Genomic DNA, 21,845 nt, shown 5'->3' on the forward strand with positions numbered 1-21,845 from the left:
AACTCAGCAGCTCAGCAGCATCCCTGGGGCACACTGATAGGTGACATTTACGGGTATCCCTGGAGTACACTGGTAGGTGACATTTCGGGTTGGGGCACCCCTTCATATTATTGCTTCACTTCATCAGCTGGGACATTGAGTATAATAGTCAAGAACTAATGATGCAGGAGTATGCTACTTTGATTAGAAGAAGATTCACCAAGATGTTCCGTAGATGAAAGCGTAATAGCCATATGGAGAGGTTGAACTCACTTGGATTGTTCTCTCTTGAATGTCAGAGGCTGAGGAGAGACCTAATAGAAGTACAGTATTATCAAGTTATAAGAGGCATAGATAGTCAGAGTCTGTTTCCCAGAATATTAGTGGCAAATAATAGATGGCATATGTTAAGGTTAGAGAGAGAAAGCGTAAAGGAGATTTACAAGGCACATATTTTTTTAACGCTGAACCTGGAAAACACTGCCCAATGAGGTGTGGAAGCAGATATGATAGCAACATTTAAAAAGCATTTAGACAATGCCAATGAACAGGCAGGGAATTGAGCGATATAGACCATGCACACAGATGGGATTAGTTTAGATTGGCATCATGGTCAGCACATATATACTGGCCTAGGGGCCTATTCCAATGCTACATAGTTCTACTGTCTGACTCAGGCTTCGCAAGGGACCCCAGTTACACTAGTGGAGGTGCTTCAGCCTTTGTCATTATCCACCAGGTACAAGGTACTGCTGAAGCAATGGATAAGAATAATTAATATAATCGGTTTGAATGTACAAACGATCATTTAGTGAGGTTGATCAGATTGGAATACGGTGCTTTCAGTTAATAGTATAATCAATTCCTCAAAAATGAACTCATGTTCTTTAAGGGTATGAATAAAGGGGTTACATAGAAATAAATAATGACTTATCTTGGGAAATAAATCTTTACAGCAATAACACTTTTACAAAAGATAGGCAAAATGAAAATAGTGAGACTAGCCCTCCTCATGAAGTATGGGGTACCAGAATTTCAGCCCAGAAGATTAACTATAGATTCAATGTGGGGCAACCTTTTCACAAAAAGGTTGGTGGGTGTATGGAACAAGCTGCCAGAGGAGAAAGTTAAGGCTGGGACTATCCCAACATTGAAGAAACAGTTAAACAGGTACATGGATAGGACAGGTTTGAAGGGGTATGGGTCAAATGCAGGCAGGTGGGGCTAGTGTAGCTGGGACATGTTGGCCGGTGTGGGAAAGTTGGGCCGAAGGGCCCGCTTCCACATTGTATCACTCTATGACTATGACTCTAATTAAAACAAAACAAGGATAGAAAACACATATGGGAGAAGCTCACAGCCTCCCTAGCAGGACTGTGCAGAACATAACTCAAAGGAACTTACAAAAAGAGCTTGAAGGATTAATTCATGGAATATCTCTAAGGGAATTTTCTAGAATAATATATTGATCAATTAAGAAAGATACAGAATATTTTAAACTCTTCGTCTGTGTAAATAATGGCAATTAGGATTCACAGAAGAGAGTTCACAATATAAAATAATGTATATATTCAAAATTCAGCCACTTAAAATTTAAACAAAGCCAGTGAGGAAGGATGGCTGATGCCATTTTCGAGATTAGATTAAGCTCTGTGATGGCAGATGAACACATGCAATCATTTAAAAAAGATAATTCATTGTTTTTATATATTTTGAGGAATAAAGTCTGCACCAGAAAAGTGGATAAATCCATCAGAGAAAGAGAAATGGAGAATATTCGGGGATCAGTTTTATCTGAATGCCAGGTCTGAAGAAGGGTTCCAACCCGAAATGCCACCTATTCCTTTTCTCCAGAGATGCTGCCTGACCCATTGATTTACTCCAGCATTTTGTATCTATTTTCAGCTCAGTTTTAATGCAGCTATGAATACATGTCTAGTCAATATAATTTCGATTTCTGCAATGCTGCTGGGAGCTTGGATCCCTGAGTAGAGATTTCAGTGTATGGATCATTGAAGATTTGTCAACATTAGTGAACTCACACAGAAGTCTACGTCTGGAGAAGGAATGTGACGAGCGGGGTGGAGAGAGGAAGGTTTGTTCATAAATTTCATCAGAATAACTTGGGATTACTTCATGAAGATGGTATTCTATCATTTTTCAATATAGTACGCAATTTGTACAAGTATCCATGAATCTGACTGCAACCGGTGAGAAGCAAGTCATTGATCTATTTATGCACTCAATATTATGACATTTATTTATATACTGGAAGCAGCAGTGGCGCAGGGGAATTACAAGCAAACTGGGGGGAAGAAGTAGAGAAACAGTGACAGACAAAAATAAGATGAAATATAAAGAGGCATAAATGATATAGCAGGGTAAGGAAATGTTAATAAAGGATTCACCTTCACTTGCACAGTAAACTAACAAAGATACTTGTGTAATAACAAGTAAATGCAGATGCTGCTGGTCTATCAAAGACTCAAAAAGCTGGAGTAACTCCACAGGTCAGATAGCATCGCTGGATAACATGGATAGGTGACATTTCGGGCTGGGAGCCTTCTTCAGTCTGAAGAATCCGAAGAAGGGTTCCGACCTGAAACGTCACCAGACTGTGTTTTCCAAAGATGCTGCCTGACCTGCTGGTACCCCAAAGATACTTGTGTGCTCATTTCATCATTAAAATGAGCCCAGTTTTATAAAAGAAGAGCAAATGTTGCTAGCAAACCAACGAGGCAAAGAACATTAAAATGTATCAAGGATGAGGTGACTGGAAAGTGAATGTCCTACCCTTTTGAGCCGTCTGGGTAATCCATTGAATTCTTGCATTCCATCTCTTTCTCCACAGAAAGCTTCCTTCCCATCAACTCTTCCTTCTCCTGTGAAAAATATGTGAATTGCACCCCATAAGAGCCCTTTATGTACATAGCAAATTTCAAAACAAATAGAGTCGACATTAAATTTATGTAGATTGTTATTAAAACAACCCATTCTTAATGCAAGACGAGCAGGAGGACTTAAATTATTTGGACAACATTGGCTAAGATAGTGTTGTAAACCACCTTCACAAAATAAAACAGATGCAAAAACAGAACTAAAATGACATGCAGGTTGCTCACTAGTGCAGCACTGGAATAAATTAAACCCCAAAGGCAACATATATCTTGCTTCTTCACAGCCTACAATTCTACTCAAATAATATATTAGATGTTAAATACACAATATGAGTATTGCCAATAAGATATCCGTATTGGGAAAGGTCTTATCAAGTCATCATAAACACTGGAAACCATCCTGAATCACAATTGTGAACCTTGAGAAGGATTGTTCAAGTTCAAGTGAGTTTATTGTCATGTGTCCCTGATAGGACAATTAAATTCTTGCTTTGCTTCAGCAACTACAGAACATAGTAGGCATTGACTACAAAACAGATCAGTATGTCCATATACCATTATATAAATACATACACATGTGAATAAATAAACTGATAAAGTGCAAATAACAGATAATGGGTTATTAATGTTCAGAGTTTTGTCCGAGCCAGGTTTAATAGCCTGATGGCTGTGGGGAAGTAGCTATTGCTGAACCTGGCTGTTGCAGTCTTCAGGCTCCTGTACCTTCTACCTGAAGGTAGCAAGGAGATGAGTGTGTGGCCAGGATGGTGTGGGTCGTTGATGATACTGCCAGCCTTTTTGAGGCAGCGACTGCGATCAATCCCCTCGATGGAAGGAAGGTCAGAGCCGATGATGGACTGGGCAGTGTTTACTACTTTTTGTAGTCTTTTAATGTGACAGCATTTAATGAATAAGCTGGGCAAAACACATGCCAGTATTGATGGAAAATAGGGAAGTGAAATAGTTTAATTTTCCCTAACCTTCCATCTAATCATGCAACTCATTTTGAGCAATGTGTCAAACCTCCTTGGTAACATAATTTAGAGTCTCAGATTTAACAAAGAAACAGATCCTTTAGCCGAACAAATTGTCTACTTCAGCTATTCTCATTTATTTGCATTTAGCCCATATCCCTCCAAACCCTTTCTATCAATGTATCTATCTAAATGTCTATAAAACATTTTACTTCGGAGTCACGTGAGTGACTATGTGAAGACCCCGCCAGCACACATGCGCGACATATCGTCTCACACATTGCACAGCGACGGGCGGGGGAAATGCTCTCCCGCGGCAACGTTTAAAAACGGGACCTACAGGTAAGTTTCTCTTATTCGGAGATGGAGCAAGCTCACTATGGGAGTCTTCACACTCCGACAACAGCACCGTATCCGGCGCTGTCCAATGCATCTCCCTCGACAGAGGGGAGCATTGCGGGCCAGGGCTGGGCTGGCCTTGAAGAGGGGAACATGGCTGAAGATACCAGCAATGTGCTGGGGGTGCAGGACCCGAAAGAGCTGCTGGGAGTGGTCACCAAGTTTGCAGTACCACCGCAATTGGGACAACCATTGCAGACCAAACTGGCGGCTAGCATAGACTACCTGTCCTTCCACCCTCTGCAGGAACAGGTAGTTAACGACACAATGGAGAGATATATGCCTCCTGAAAACTGCGTTTCATTGAATGTACCCGCAGTCAACAGTCAAATCTGGGGGTACATCGGGATTGGCATAAGAACTCAGGAAGTCAAACTTCAGAAGATCCTAAAACTTCAGACTTCAGGCATAACATCATACACTCGTTCTGTTGATGGTACTGAAATGACGGACCATCAGCAGGACACACTGGTATTACTTTGTAATACCCAGTACGAAATAAATTGCTTAAAGAAGAACGCAATCAAACCTGCTCTGAACCCCAAATTCACAGGGTTGTGCAAAACTGCTACAGCACAACCGCAGATACTGCTGTTTGGTGTTAAAACAAGTAAAAGAACTCAATGAAGAGTCTAAAGCCATTGTGCTCATAAGGGCATCCGCAGGAACGAGCAAGACCACACACCCCAGACGGCAGCACCCCTATGCATCCACCAGAAGGCATTGACACCAGGATGCTGGTGAAAGCATGAGAGTCACGCAGCAACCATAAAGGTCTTTTTTAGGCCAAAGCCCAGAGAGACCCTCATGGAAAATGCAGCAACCTCACACTCCAGCAACTCGACCGCAGAAGAGGCAAAGCCAAAGAAATGAACGTACCACTGGTAACCATGGAGGTAGGTGGATCTGGTTCCTTCCAGAACATAAAAGGTGTAGGTCCTGTACTAACAGGGGGAAGGTTACACTTGTTTTGGGAAGCATGGAGGACTATTACAACTGACAAATATATACTACAAAGTATTCAGGGATACAAAATTGAGTTCATCCAAAAAGGTATGCCACCAGTTCAACATGTACCTAACCGGGAGTTTGTACTCTCACAACAGGAAAAGTTGTAAGGACATGCAGAACTGGTGAGGTTACATGCTAAAGGTGTAATAGAGAGGTCGGCACATGACTCTCTGGAATTTGTATCCAACATTTTTACGAAAACCAAGAAAGATGGTGGATGTCGCATCATCATTGACTTAACTAGACTGAATACTTTTGTAAAGTATATTCATTTCAAAATGGAAACATTTGTTACTGCCAAACAGTTAGTTACTGAGGGATACTTCATGGCATGCATCAATCTAAAAGATGCATACTATTCAGTACCCATACATAAGGATCATCGTAGATACCTAAAATTTAACTGGATGGGGTAACACTGGCAGTATAAAGCATTGCCTAATGAATTAACATCAGCCCCAAGACTATTTACCAAGATATTGAAACCGGCCTTGGCAATACTAAGGAAACAAAAACATATTGTTATGGCATATCTTGATGATATTTTGATTGTGGGGAAAACCCTGGAATTAGCTAATTCAGCGGTTTTAGCTACCAAACATTTGTTTGAAACACTGGGGTTTATCATCCATCCAGATAAATCTAAGTTGACACCATCCACAATTATGGACTGTCTGGGATTTACAATTAACTCTATCCACATGTCTGTAACCTATGCAATTACCAGCCAAAGCAATTTGGTGTAAGGAAAATATTTGGCATAGTTCCAGCCCCATCGTTATCAGTAACCCATCATTCACGTTACAAACGGATGCCAGCGCTCATGGCTGAGGAGCAACTAACACTATGTCCAGTACTGGTGGTAGATGGAACATACAAGAATCATCATTACTACAAACACTGGGTATAAATTATTTAGAAATGTTGGGTGTGTTTTATGGGCTAAAAGCTTACTGTTCAATTATGCACCATCTGCATGTCCGCCTACAAATTGATAATACCACGTGGTGGCATATATTAATCATATGGGTGGAATAAAATCGATATCATGTGACAATCTGGCCAATACAATCTGGCAATGGTGTGTCAACAGACATATTTGGTTATCAGCAACTTACCTACCAGGTAAGCTCAATACAGTGGCAGACACCAGGTCACGAAAATTTAATGACAACACCGAATGGATGTTGAACCACAAAGTATTTGCTGATATTACTATGCAATATGGTACACCTGATATCGATCTCTTTGCATCTAGACTCAATCACCAGTTGCCAACATATGTCGCTTGGGAACCAGACCCTGGGGCAGCAGCGATGGACGCTTTTTCGCTGAATTGGAGAAAATTGTCTTTCTATGCTTTTTCCCCCTTCTGCCTCATCAGTTGGGTCCTACGCAAAATACAAATGGACTCAGCTTCAGGTATCTTGGTAGTACCCAATTGGCCTACACAGCCATGGTTCCCTGTGGTTCTCGACATGGTCTCTGAATCATATATGAGCATCAGTAAAAGACCAGATCTTTTGGTCCATCCTGTTACGGGCAAGAGTCATCCGTGTCATGACAGGATCAATCTGTTGGCTTGCAGAATCTGAAAAGACCTTTGCTGGATCTGAGACTGACAGACAGGACCATGAACATGATCACGGTGGCCTATCGAGAGTCAACTAAGAAAACAGTACCTCTCCAGCATTAGGAAATGGGAATTGTACTGCTCAAGGACTGGCGTAGCATACAATACAGCTACAGTCACCAATGTCCTGGAATTCCTATCCAGCCTTCATTTTGATGAAGGACTGAGCTACAGCGCTATCAATCATGCTAAGAGAAAAAACACAAACTAAGACTGGACAATATGAAGGTATCAACAGACAAGATAACCTTCCGGATCTTGGAGTTGGTCAAACAAAGTAGACCAGGAACATCAGGACTGAATTTGGAATTCCGGGCATACCCATCTGACACCCGTCTGTGTGTTATGACACACCTACTGCTATACCTTAAGTCTACAAAAACCTTAAGAGGAAGCGAATTGGCGCTAAGGGTCAGCTTTAAATCGTTATTGTTTCAAATTTTGATTCATGTCTGAATACGATAAAATACTTCCTCCCTTGGATGACTTCAGCAGTGAGTGAAACATGGATTTGTTCCACGGCATGAAATCAGAGATCTTTAAAATCGTCACGTAGTCACTCACGTGACTCCGAAGTAAAATAGTAAGATTAAACGAGAACTTACCAGTTTGAAGTTTGATCTTTATTTTATGAGGAGTTACGTCGAGGGATTATGTGCCCTCCATGCCCACCCTCTATCATAAAGGTCAACTGGTATCCTAGTTGTTCTTATCTTACTATGTTTATTTCACTTACTATTACTATGATTTCACACCGCTGCTTTGAAGAATCTCACGCATGTGTGCTGGCAGGGTCTTCATGTAATCCCTTGATGTAACTCCTCATAAAATAAAGATCAAACGTCAAACTGGTAAGTTCTCGTTTAATCGTACTATTATTATTGTACCTGCTACAACTTCCTCTGACTGCTTATTGCATTTATGCACCACCATCTATGTGAAAAAGTTGCCCTTCAGGACCCTTCTAAATTTTCCCCCTTTTACTTTAAGCCCAAGCCACCCCAGATGGTGGCTATTCACCTTGTCTATGGCCTTCATAATTTTATCTATCTCTATATCTTTGTTCCATCAGTTTCCTGGGACAAAAATCCCAGTTTATCCAGACTCTCATTAGAACTCAAGCACTGCAGTCCCAGCAACATCATCCTGAAACTTTTCTACACCTTTTCATGCTTCATGACATCCCTCCTTTTGCTGGGCGACCAGAACGGCACACAATTCTGCAAGTGTGCGCTTACCATGTACACATACTTGCACCAACTTACATAGAAAATAGGTGAAGGAGTAAGCCATTCAATATGATCATGGTGGACCAACCAAAATCAGTACCCCTTTCCTGCTTTCTCCCCATATCCCTTGATTCCATTAGCTCGAAGCGCTAAATCTAACTCTCTCTTGAAAACATCAAGTGAATTGGCCTCCACTGCCTTCTGTGGCAGAGAATTCCACAGATTCACAACTCTCTGGGTGAAAACGTTTTTCCTCATCTCAGTCCTAAACAGCCTACTCTTTATTCTTAAACTGTGACCTCTGGTTCTGGGCTCCCCCAACATCGGGAACAAATCTTCTGCATCTAGCCTGTCCAATCCCTTAAAAATGTTATATGTTTCTATAAGAGTCCCTCTCATCCTTCTAAATACAAGAATATAAACCCAGTTGATCAATTTTTTCTTCATATGTCAGTCCAGTCATCCCGGTAATTAACCATGTGTTCCTATGCTGCACTCACTCAATAGCAAGAATGTCCTTCCTCAAATTAGGAGACCAAAACTGCACACAATGCTCCAGGTGCGGTCTCACCAGGGCCCTGTACAACTGCAGTAGGATCTCCATGCTCCTATGCTTAAATCCTCTCGCTATGAAGGTCAACATGCCATTTGATTTTTTCAATACCTGCTGTACCTGCATGCTTACTTTCAACAAACTTATGATGAAGGAGGCAGCAATTTGGCCAAAATAATCTATGTCAAGGCATTACATTATTTATTTCCCTGTAACTTATTCTCTCTCATATGTCTCTGTATAAATTCTGATGTGCTGCTGCAAGTAAAGGGCCTGTCCCACGAGCGTGCAACCTGCATGTGGCAAGCGCGACCTAAAGGTTCGGTCCCACCAGCATACGACTCCATGCGGCAAGCGCGACCTAATGTGGTCGCTTGAGCCTTACGGCCTCGCGGGGCCGGTCCTACTTCGATCGCCGGAGCCGTATGGATTTGTGCGGAGCTGGTCCCGACATCGCGCGGGGCTCAGAAAAACTGACCGTGTTTAAAAATTCCGCGCGGCTCAAGCGACCACGTTAGGTTGCGCTTGCCGCATGCAGGCGCTTGCCGCATGCAGGCGCATGCTGTGGGACCGGGCCTTTAGGTCACGCTTGCTGCATGCAGGTTGCATGCTCATGGGACAGGCCTTTAAGAGTTTCATTGTTCTGTCTGGAACATATGACAATAGAACACTCTTGACTCTCTTGACGGTCGACTCCTCTTCTTTCCTAATTGACTGCCACTCACTTGCACTAGAAGTATTTACAACAACCATTTAACCTACCAGTAGGCCTTTGGGACATGGGAGTTCCTTGTGGAAATTTACAGGGAGAACATGTGAACTCCACACAGACAGTACCCAGGACCAGACTCAAACCTGAGTCACCAGTTACTGTGCTGGCTGATCATAGAGCAACATGTGGAGACTGAGGAAGGGTCTCAACCCGAAACCTCACCCATTCATGTTCTCCAGAGTTGCTGCCTGACCTGCCGAGTTACTTCAGCACTTTGTGTCATTTTGAGTCTGAACTACCCACAACCTAACGTGAAAATCAATTAATTATATTCCTTTTCCTTCACTCTGTCACTAAACTCCTGAAAATCTTCCCTTTAGGTATTTTTCCAATTTCCCTTTTAATCCTGGTATTGAATCTGAATTCACCATCACATTTAGCAATGCTCTCCATTTTTTAAATAATTCCATGAATAAAAATGCATTTCCAATTTTTGCCAACTACTTTAATCTGTATAGTCTGGTTATTAAAGCAATCTCTGTGTGTTTGTCCCATGTGTGCTTTGCATTCAACACCTGTCCCTAATTGGTCTAAAGAACTGTGGGCGGCACAGGGGCGCAGCAGTAGAGTCGATTTTTTTACAGCGCCAGAAAACCAGGTTTGATCTTGACTAAAGGTGGTGTCTGTATGGAGTTTGTATGTTATCCCTCTGACTGCTTGGGTTTTGTGCAGGCGTTCTGGTCTCCTCCCACACTCCAAAAACGTACAGATTTGCAGGTTAATTGGTTACGGTAAAATATTAAATTGTCCCTTGTGTGTAGGGTAGTGTTAGTGCATGGGGTGATCATTGCTTAGTGCAGACTCGGTGGGCTAAAGGGCCTGTTTAAGTGCTGTATCTCGAAAGTCTAAAGTACTCTGAACTGAACTCTGTTTCGCAACTACTGTACTTCTGTTATTTGGCCATTTAGGTTTTTGTTTTCAGTACTAATGAAGGAAATATGAAAGATGCCCAAATCAGGATGGTGTATGATAGTTTAGAGAAGGATACTTACAAGAAATGGCATTCACGTATTCCTCTTATTATTCTGGGTAGTAAAGGCTGCAAGATGGAAGGTCCTACTGAACAAACCTTGATGAAGAATTACAATGCATCTTTAAAATGGTATGCACAAGAACCTTGCTGCTTCATTGGAAAAGGAACAAATATTTTGTTTTGGATGGTATTTGGTTTCCAAAACATTTCTAAATAAAATTAATTTAGGGACAATAGACAATAGGTACAGGAGTAGGCCATTCGGCCCCTTGAACCAACACCGCCATTCAATGTGATCATGGCTGATCATCCACAATCAGTACCCCGTTCCTGCCTTCTCCCCATATCCCTTGACTCCGCTGTCTTTAATAGATATCTTTAATAGAGAGCTAGAGAGTATTCATTTGTAGCATTGACTATTGCTTTATAAAATGTTTAAAGGTTATGAAGTGTCAGGAAATGAGTCATCCACTGCAGAATTTGAGCCTTTGGCTTGTACCCACATGTATTTGCTGTCTAATTACATTTTGGATGAATGGTGACTCAGGATTATGTAACTCGCAGAATGATGGTGTTGGGGTCTAAGTGAGAGAATGTCAATGAATATCAAGAGAAAATGCATAGATTTCCTCTTCCTTACATACATATTATACAACACAAGGATTCGATTTGTTTGGGACCATGTTGATTGCTCATATCCTCGTACAGGTCCATCAACACCGCAATGATACTTTTGTCACAAAACTACAAGGCTTAGGGGTAAATTACAATTACTAATTAACCTATCGGCATATCCCTGGGATAAGGGAGGAAACTAATGAGCTGCACAAAATTATTTTCCTTCAACTCTTATGTCTCTTTTTTTTGTGCCATCTGATTGCACTTATATCTTTGTTAAGAGACTACATTATCAAATCTTTCTTCCACTGAATCCATTTACTTCACTTGGAAATCCATTTATTAACATATACATTCCTTTGGAAATACAAAGTTCAGAATGTATTCAATTTGACCATTATGACCTTGTGTGGGTGGGGGGGCACCATGTGGGAGGGGGAAGAATAGTGGACATTGGAGGGCCCGGCGTGGGGGGACCACTGTGGAGGGAGGGAGGGAAGAACAAAGGGAAAACTGCTGCGGGAGGGGGGAGGGAATTTATAAATTTGTAAGCGGCCTTTATGGCCCTTTATGGCTATGACTATCATAGTTTGGGTATGCAAACAAAGGATTTTGTGGTGACTTGTCACAAGTGACAATAAATTATTCAATTCAATGACCCTCATGGGATACAAGACTCACGTAGTCAAGAGCTTGAACAATGTCATCAAGTAGTCCTCCTAACACTGCTTCACACAGGTTCAAACAGGTTCCAATCTAATGTTGCATTCTCTCATTACATTGCAATCTAATGTTGCATACTCCTGCATGTGCTTGCAAATATTCCAGTCTATTGCCCCATCCGAAACCTAGCAACCTTGTGTCTGCTCCAGACTACTTTGTAAAATGTCACCCGACCAGTTATCATTTCCCCAGACATCCACGCCATTTGCAACTACATCTCCATATTACTGTTTAATACTGAGCTGTTGGCTTCACATTTTTCATTGATTGTGGACAATACCAAATGAAATCTAACTGCTGTGACACAATAATATTTCAAAAGTATAATCACAAGGTACACCCAGTTTTTGAAGATACTGTACACATTTTCAATATACACTGCATTGATTTCTCAAAAAGAGTTCAAAAACCATTTATACATGAAACTAATGTATCCATGAACCACTCTTTCTCAACGGCGTGGCGGTGGAGTGAGTCAACTGCTTCAAGTACTTGGATGTGCATACCTCTGAAGATCTAGCCTGAATCCAGCACATCAATGCAATGACAAAGCAACCACGTCAATGCCTCTATTTCCTCAGAACATTGAGGAGATTTGACATGTTGCTGAATACTCTATACAACTTGCACAGTAAAAACCTACTGACCAGTTGCATCATGCCCTGGTTCAGTACCTCAAATGCCCAAGAATGAAATGGGCTGCAGAAAGTGGTGGGCACTGCCCATCACTGGTATTGACCTCCCAGCATGGAAGAGATTTGCAGGAAGCATTGCCTTAAAAAGGCAGCTCATATCATCAAAGACTCACACCACCCTGCCCATGCTCTCATCCCATTGCTAGTATTGGTAGGTATGTTACAAAACTTACCTTCAGCAGCGCTGTAATTCTGCCACTGTCCATGTGCGCGATTTTGGCTGGGGGGGGGGGGGCCGGTTTAAAACGGGTTTTTTTTCTGACCTGGTCTTGAATTATATTTGTTGGAGTGCAAGATTTTGCTAAAGAATCGTTCCTACGGCCGTTCTGTGTTTTTTTTTCTTTAATTCACCCGACAAGTTAATCGCTGGAATGATTTTAAAAGCAGCTTCTGAAGCCGTCAATGCCGACAACGGGGACGGATTTTATGGAGGACCAGGTAAAAGAAAGTAGTTTATTTTTATGTATAAAAGTGTTTCTTAAGATGTATTTAATTCACATTTTAAGTTGCGAAACGGTGATTTTTCCCCCCGAAGAACCGGCAGTGTATTTGCTGCAGATATGGGGGTATAAATTCACCGCAACCACAACGTTCTAAATGGTCCCGTTCCAGAAAATCCCACTCGCAAGCTGATTTAAATGGCCATTAATTTACAGGTATTAAACATTAAATTCCTTCCATTTAGCCTATAAACCCATGACAATGAGATTTAAAAATTATGTTATATTCTGAATTCTTGTGTGAATGTTATTTGGACACTTAGGCTATTTAAAAATGTTAATCTATTCTTAAGAAATGGATAGATGTTTAGATCTAGTAATTGAATTTTGTAATTAGCTACAATTAGATAACTAACTAATTATATGCTTTAATTTCAAGTCATCTAAGTAAGATTGTTTCATATTTGTTTCAGAATGCTTCAATCTATAATAACTGAACATTTCTTTCAGTTCTCTTAAATTTTAAGAAAGTTATCGGCCTTTAAATGTTCTCGATCACAGCTTTTGTGTTAAGTCAATGAAAAAGCAATAGGGAACAAGATGCCAATTTCCGAGTATGAAAATGGCCACAACTTTTTTTAATACTGAAGATATGAAAGTGAATTAGGTATCAAATTAAACTTATTTTTATGCTTTATCTGATGAGATAAATTAAAAATTTCATTTTTTAAATCTCAAAATTTTGTAACATTGATAGTATTGGGAAGGTGGTAGAAGAGTCTGATAACCATGACCTCCAGGTTCAAGAATATCTTCTTCTCATCAAGCATCAGGCTCTTGAGCCATGCTGCACAACCCTAGCCATAACCCTACCTCAGCAACAATCTACTATGGATATTACAATGCAACCATTCTGAAGAAGGGTCTTGACCCGAAATATCACCATGTTCTCTTGAGATGCTGCTTGACCCACTGAGTTACTCCCGCAGTTTGTGTCTTTTTTTGTAGAATAGCATGTGCAGTTCCTCATATCTACCATGGATTTTGAATCGGTGGCCCTACATATTTTGGGTTCCAATGTAATGGTCTGATTACCTAGCATTACTGATAATTTGGGGACAAAGGGAACCGCAGATGCTGGAATCTTGAGTAAAATACAAAGTGCTGGAGTAACTCAGCAGGCAAGACAGCGTCTCTGGAGAAAATGGATAGGTGATGTTTCAAGTTGGGATCCTTCTTCAGACTGATTGTAATGATGGGGAGGGGGGAATAACTTTTAAGTGATTCTCTAGCCGCTAATAGAAATTGCATAATAAACTAATTTGGCCCATGTAATGTTAATGATGCTCCTTAATGTCTCAGTCGAAATATATCCACAGACATTATAACAGAACTATCTTTAGACTTTATGTTTAGACTTTAGAAATACAGCACGGCCAACAGAGTCCTCACCGACCAGTGATCACTCCGTACACTAGCACTATCCAACACACAATTTACAGAAGTCAATTAATCTACAAACTTGTACGTCTTTGGAGCATGGGAGGAAACTGGAGCACCCGGAGAAAACCCACATGGTCACTGTGCTGCCCTGTGCCTGCATACATTCAATCTATCAAAACCGAGGGCAATCATGTCCAAAGGTAGCAATGTTTTTTTTTAATTCAGGCTCATTCAATCTACCTTTTCCATCCTGTCTATTCGCCGTTCCAGTTCTGTCAGGCTGTTCTGTTTGTGTAGAAGTTTCAGTTCCAGGTTATTGAAATTTTCAACGCTACTTTTCAAATTCTCCTCCTGCTCCTCGGTAAAAGCCTGAAAGGGAAACATAACATGGGACGTTAATGCTCACATGGATATCCATCATATATTCTTATCCTTTAGTACCCAAAGGATTTCTCCTTTAAATTGCAAGGTTCAATCAACATTCCAAAGCAGCTTTTCGAACATGAATGGCGTTCTGGACATGTGAAGGCTTTTCTCCCTTCTCTTCAGTTCACCCTACAACACATTAAAGTCAGGGCTGCCAACTCTCACGCTTTGAGCGTGAGACTCACGTCCTCAAGCAAACTCTCACGCCCTCATGCTCATCAGAAATTTCTCACGCTCAGTGGTGAGAAATTTTGTGATCAACGAAAATTTTAAAACTCGGATAAACTGCATGGTCCGCGGGTGTTGGAGAGCCGGGGCTGCGGGAGGAATGGGAGTAGAACCAGCGGCCGGAACAGATGCGGGGAGCGGGGACGGACGAGTGTTTGCCGGGGCCGGTGTGTCGCTCGCTGCAGCTCTGGCCATGGAGCACTATGGACAGTGCAAGTCCCGGTCCGTGGAGGCGTCGGAAGCGTTGTGTCGTTGCCGCGAGAGTCTCTGTGACGAAGGGACAGACTCTCAAAGGGAGGTGGAGAGAGAGAGAGGGGAAGGAGACAGGGAGACAGTGGGGAGAGAGAGAGGGGGGTGGTGAGAGGGAAGAAAGAGGGGAGAGACAGGGGGGGTGTAGAGGGAGGAGAGGGTAGGAGAGAATGGGAGAGAGAAGGGGAAGAGAGAGGGGTGGTAAAAGAGAGAGAGGGGGAAAGAGAAACGGGGAAAGAATGAGATAGGGGGGTAAAGAAAAAGATATAGAGACAGAGGAGAAAGAGAGGGGAGAGAGGGCACGGGGAAGAGTGAGGTAGGAGGGAGAAATGGGGAAGAGAGGAGGAGAGAGGGGGGGAAGAGAGAGGTGAGAGGAGAGACAGAGAGAGAGGGGAAAGAGAGAGGGGAGAGTGTGTGGAGAGGGAGAGAGAGGGGGGGATAGAGAGGGAGGGAGAAAGAGGTTGGGGGGAAGCATGTCCAAGGGGGAGAGAGAGAGAAGAGAGAGGGGGGAGAGAGATGAAAGAGAGGGGGGAGAGAGAGAGTTATAGGGAAAGAGAGGGGAGAGTGTTAGGGGGAAAGAGAGGGGAGAGAGAGGGAGAGGGGGAGAGAGAGGAGAGAGAGAGGACAAAGAGAGAGAGGAAGAGTAAGGTGAGAGGGAGAGAGGGGGAAAGAGAGGGGAGAGAGCGGAGAAAGAGAGAGGGAGAGACGGGGAGATAGAGAGGGGGGAGAGAAGAGGAGAGAGTGAGATGGGGAGACAGGAGAGAGAGAGGGGAGGAGAGGAGAGGGAGAGAGGTGAGAGAGAGAGAGGGGGAAAATAGAGGGATAAACTGCATGGGGATGAGAGATAGAGGGGGAGAGAGAGAGGGGGGGAGTAGAGAGGAGAGAGAGAGCGGAAAGGGAGAGACGGAGAGAGAGAGTCCTCTCTGTGTCGAATTTGCCCAGGCGACCGGCATGGATCAGGCTGCAGCTCGGTGCATCCTGGAGGACAACCAGTGGCTGCTGGAAGTAAGTACAAGCAAGATACAAGATACAAGATACATTTAATTGTCATTTGGAACCCTTGAGGTCCAAACGAAATGCCGTTTCTGCAGCCATACATTACAAACACATAGACCCAAGACACAACATAATTTACATAAACATCCATCACATCGCTGTGATGGAAGGCCAAATAAACTTATCTCTCCACTGCACTCTCCCCCCCCCAATGTCAGAGTCAAAGTCAAAGCCCCCTGGCTGGCGATGGCGATTGTCCCGCGGCCATTAAAGCCACACCGGGTGGTGCGAGGTCGCACACCGGGTCTTGGTGTTAGAGCCCCCGGTGTGCGCTCGCAGAGTCCCGCGGCCATTCCAAGCCGCGCGGGGCGGTGATGTCAGGCCCCGCTCCAGGAGCTCTTCAACCCCGCAACTCGGGCGGGGGAAGTCGCCGTTGCGAGAGCCCTGAAAAGCGGTCTCCCTCCAGGGACCCGCGGGCTCCCGGTGCCGCCGTCCACAGACCTGCCGTTGGAGCCTCCGACTCTCCGGTCGGGCCGCAGCAGCAGCAGCAGCAGCAGCAGCAGCGCTCCTCCACCGCTCCACCCGCTCCGGACTCGGCCAGCTCCGCGACGGTGAGGTGAGTCGTCGGCACCAGAGTCCCCGGTCTCTTCCTGTTGGAGGCCGCTCCTCGTTGCGGCCCCAACGACAACGGAAACCCGACGAGAAAAGGTCGGGTCTCCCGTGCAGGGAGAGATTTTAAAAAGTTTCCCCCCCCCCCTCCCCACCCACCCCCCGCCCCCCCACACACACACCCCAACAAAAAATAACAAAAACTACATAAAAACACAGACAGAAAATAATAAAACGGACAGACTGCAGAGGCCGCTGCTGACCAGAGTCGCGTCGCCCACCGGTACTGCGTAGAAACGGTGGAAGGTAGTGGACTTCAAATAGGGGTGGTTGGAGAAAGCATCCTGCTTGTCTGCTAGATTTTCACTTACTGTAACTGCAGGAAAAATGTTCCCGATGTTGGGGGCGTTCAGAACCATGGGTCACAGTTAAGAAGAAGGGGTGGGGGGGGGGGGGGGGGGCAGTTAGGACTGAGATGAGGACAAACTTTCTTCACGCAGAGAGTTGTGAATCTGTGGAATTATCTGCCACAGAAGGCAGTGCAGGCCAATTCACTGGATGTTTTCAAGAGAGAGTTACATTTAGTTCTTGGGGCTAACGACATCAAGGGATATGGGGAGAAAACAGGAAACGTACTGATTTTAGATGAATAGCCATGATCATATAGAATCGCAGTGCTGGCTCGAAGGGCTGATGGCCTATTTTCTATGTTTCTATGCTTGAGTATATGGCAATAAATCTCGATCACTTGGTTTTAAAGCATTCATGAATGGTGGAGGTATAATGTAGTCATAGAGTGATACAGTGTGAAAACAGGCCCTTCGGCGCAACTTGCCCACACCCGCCAACATGTCCCAGCTACACTACCTGCTTTGGGTCCATACCTCCAAACCTATCCTATCCATGTATCAGTCTAACTTTTTCTTAAATGTTGGGATGGTCCCTGCCTCAACTACCTCCTCAGGCAGCTTGTTCCATACATCCATCACTCTTTGTGTGGATAAGGTTACCCCTTAAAAAGTTACCTCTTAAAAATAGTTCATACAAAAAACATTGAAATCATACTTCTACAGTGCACTAAAACATGATTTTAATACATCAAATTTAAAAAAGTTCCTATCCTTCTTCCACACCCTCTCCCCACTCGGTTGCTCCACTCCCTCACCGGGTACCCCCAAGGCCAGTGATTAGTGACCGCAAAGCCTCTCCCCTTTCAAAAACGCTCCAATCCAATTTAAAACATATATATTGCATTCAAGTGTAAGTTATAAGACTCGCTACAGTATGCACCAAATTGCACAATCTCTCCAACTCTCTAGAATTTAGGAGATTGAGAGGGGATCTTATAGAAACTTACAAAATTCTTAAGGGGTTGGACAGGCTAGATGCAGGAAGATTGCTCCCGATGTTGGGGAAGTCCAGGACAAAGGGACACAGCTTAAGGATAAGGCAGAAATCCTTTAAAACTGAGATGAGAAGAACTTTTTTCACACAGAGAGTGGTGAATCTCTGGAACTCTCTGGCACAGAGGGTAGTCGAGGCCAGTTAATTGGCTATATTTAAGAGGGAGTTAGATGTGGCCCTTGTGGCTAAGGGGATCAAAGGGTATGGAGAGAAGGCAGGTACGGGATACTGAGTTGGATGATCAGCCATGATCATATTGAATGGCGGTGCAGGCTCGAAGGGCCGAATGGCCTACTCCTGCACCTAATTTCTATGTTTCTATGTTTCTATGCCCTGTTAAAGTGTTTGGCAGGTGTGCAACCTACTTCCATGCCTCTGCTGCCAACAAGATCAATAGAAGGTTAAATATAGACAGAGGATGCTGGAAAAAACTCAGCAACTCAAACACTATCTGTGAAAAGAGAAACAGAGTTGATACTTTAGGTTAAGGACCCTTTGTCAGGTGCAAAATGTTAACTCTTTATTATTCTACAAATGCTGCTCAGAGTATATTTTATTTTAGATGTCCAATATCTGCTGTTTTTTAATTTTTTACTCAAACACAAAATAAACCGTTTTCCATGTGAGATTATACGGTTTCTTTTCTGGATGTTCAAATAAGACCAGAAACATACCTACAGTTTGAGGTGCAATGTCTACAAATGCTACTTTACCCATTCTTTGCAACTCCTTTTCCTGTATATTCTTCACACGTTACCTGAAGCCTCTGCTTCTCCTGCTCATGCTTCTGCTTTAGTTCATCCATCTGCTTTTGATACTGCTTGTAGAGTTTCTGTGAGGCATTCCGAAGTGCCGCAGCTCCCGCTTCCTGAGTGGCCTCCAACTAAAGACAAAATACATTTTAGAACCGGAGCAGGTAAAGAGTGCTGCACTGCTTTAGGGCAGCACAGTTGCGCAGCGTTAAGAGTTAGTGCCTTACAGCGCCAGAGACCCAGGTTCAATCCCACCTACAGGTGCTGTCTGTATGGAGTTTGCATGTTCTCCCTGTGACCATGTGGGTTTTCTCTGGGTGCTCCAGTTTCCTCATGCACTCCAAAGACATACAGGTTCGTAGGTTAATTGGCTTCTATAAATTGTCCCTAATGTGTAGGATAGTGCTAGTGCACGGGGTGAGCGCTGGTCAGTGTGGACTCGGTGAGCCAAAGGGCCTGTTTTCATGCTGCATCTCTAAAGTTTAATCAACCCTGCACTTACGAATGGTACAAAAGTAGACATGCATGTCCCAGCAAAGCAATGTGTGTAAATGTTTAGAAGTGGTATGTTATCTATTTCAAGCACCTTTTTCTAATTTGAACTCAACAGAAGGCAGTGGAGATCAAGTCAGTATATATTTTTAAGGCAGAGATAGATAGATTCTTGATTAGTACATGTGTCAGAGGTTATGGGGAGAAGGCAGGAGAATGGGGTTAGGATGGAGAGATAGATCAGCCATGATTGAATGGCAGAGTAGACTTGATGGGTTGAATGGCTTAATTTTACTTCTATTCCTTATGACCTTCTGATCAGTTACAATCTCTTTAGACATTGGCCGATGATAGATTCAACCATAACCACATCATGTTTTCTTCCAACTGCACACTTGTGACAATGTGTAATTTTCATACCCAACATATTGAGAGCTAACTCTGTCTGATCATTTTTTAAATTTCTTTTTCAAGATGCGGGTATTAGCGACTAGGCCACTGTTTATTGTCTTTGAGTGAGTGGTGATCACACAACCTCTTGAATCACTGTAGCCTTGCTTGTAAATGTACACTCATAGTACTGTTGGGGATGAACACCATGATTTATACCAAGCAATAATGAAGTTATAGTGATGTATCAGATGGTATAGTGATGGTACTGCTGTACTTATCTTCATAGTAAAGACAATGGTCTTGGGAAATGCAAATTTACACCAAATTAAGAATCGGAAAATGCCAAGTCTCCTCACCCCCTCCCACTACTAGCTCATATTGCCATTCCCTTGACAAGCCTCCTCATGATGACTCAGAGGACTCTGACGGGAAAAGAGGGGCTTCATATTTTAGGTATCTGACTTACAAACACCACCACCCACCCTTCCCCACTTCCCCACTTGTAATTGTAAATCTTTATTGTCATTTCCTGAGTATTCGCATACTCGGAGGAAACAAAAAAAACGTTTCTCGACCAGTGTCCATTCAGTTTTCGTTACAAAATAAATAGCAATTAAAGTTAAAATACATGTCATGAACAATTTAACCCTCTAATAACACTCAATAACATTCAACAGCCGTTCCGACTGGCAGCGGGGTGTTTGTGCGCGATACTTGGCAGGGGGGAAAGTTCATTTAACAGTCTTATAGCCTGTGGGAAGAAGCTGAGGAGCATCCTGCTGGTTTTGCAGCTGATGCTCCTGTACCTCTTCCCAGATGGGAGGATGGTGAAAAAGTCATGCGATGGGTGGTAAGGGTCTTTGATGATGGAGATGGCTCTGTTGATGCATCTCTTCTTGTATATGTCCAGCAGGAAGGGGAGTGGAGCACCAATAATCCTGCTTGCGGTCTTCACTATCCTGTCCAGTTGGTGACGTTCGTACGCCTTGCAGCTCCCGAACCAGGAAGTGATGCCGTATGTCAGTGTGCTCTCAACAGTCCCCCTGTAAAAAGTCCGTAGGTGTGTGGTGGGGAGGCCTGCTTTCCGTAGTCTTCGGAGGGGGTGAAGTCGCTGCTGGGCTCTCTTGACCAGAGCTGTGGTGTTGGCCGTGGACGTCAGGTCATCAGACAGGTGTAGTCCTAGGAACTTCATGCTGCTGACCCTTTCCACATCAGCTCCGTCGATGTGCAGAGGTGTATGGTGTTGTTTTCTTTCCCCGCCCTCCTGAAGTCACCCACCATCTCCTTAGTTTTTTTCCCACGTTAAGAATGAGGTTGTGGGATTTGCACCAACCTGTGAGCAGCTCCACCTCCATCCTGTACGCCGATTCATCGTTGTCACTGATGAGACCCACTACTGTTGTGTCATCAGCGAACTTGCTGATGAATTTGTTATTGAGTCTGGCAGTACAGTCGTGTGTCAGCAGACTAAACAGAAGGGGGCTTAGGACACAGCCTTGGGGTGAGCCAGTGCTCACGGCTATCGTTTTTGATGTCCTACTGCCCACCCTGACTGTCTGCTGCCGCTGCGACAGGAAGTTCAGGACCCAGCTACATGTGCCAGCATCAACCCCCAACAGCTCCAACTTCTCCACCAGCTGCTGCGGGATGATTGTGTTGAAAGCGGAGCTGAAGTCTATGAAGAGGATCCTGGCATAGGTTTTTTTCCGATCGAGATGTGACAACACGAGGTTCAGTGTTGTTGAGACTGCGTCCTCTGTGGATCGGTTGGCTCTGTAGGCGAACTGCAGTGGGTCTAGGTTGGCAGGTAGACTGTTTTTGATGTGCTGCATAACTAGTCGCTCAAAACACTTCATTACAATGGGTGTTAGGGCCACTGGTCGAAAGTCGTTATGGCAGGCTGGGTTTTGGTTTCTTCGGTACAGGGACGATGGTGGCACTCTTAAGACAATTCGGC

At 43.6% G+C, this 21,845-nt stretch overlaps 1 protein-coding gene across 2 annotated transcripts in view; it reads right to left on the reverse strand.

Annotated features, from left to right (window-relative positions):
• The window catches only part of LOC129713201 (coiled-coil domain-containing protein 68-like), an 81,439-nt gene that overhangs the window by 14,553 nt on the left and 45,041 nt on the right, over positions 1 to 21,845 (reverse strand). For both annotated transcript variants that reach the window (XM_055662219.1, XM_055662143.1), the window contains exons 5-7: positions 19,009 to 19,134; positions 14,580 to 14,708; positions 2,773 to 2,861 (exon numbers count right to left, since the gene is read on the reverse strand). In XM_055662219.1, the coding sequence (XP_055518194.1) occupies positions 2,773 to 2,861; positions 14,580 to 14,708; positions 19,009 to 19,134 (344 nt within the window). The remainder of the gene's footprint in view (positions 1 to 2,772; positions 2,862 to 14,579; positions 14,709 to 19,008; positions 19,135 to 21,845) is intronic.

Source organism: Leucoraja erinacea, chromosome 1 (assembly GCF_028641065.1).
Source record: "Leucoraja erinacea ecotype New England chromosome 1, Leri_hhj_1, whole genome shotgun sequence".
Lineage (NCBI taxonomy): Eukaryota > Metazoa > Chordata > Chondrichthyes > Rajiformes > Rajidae > Leucoraja > Leucoraja erinaceus.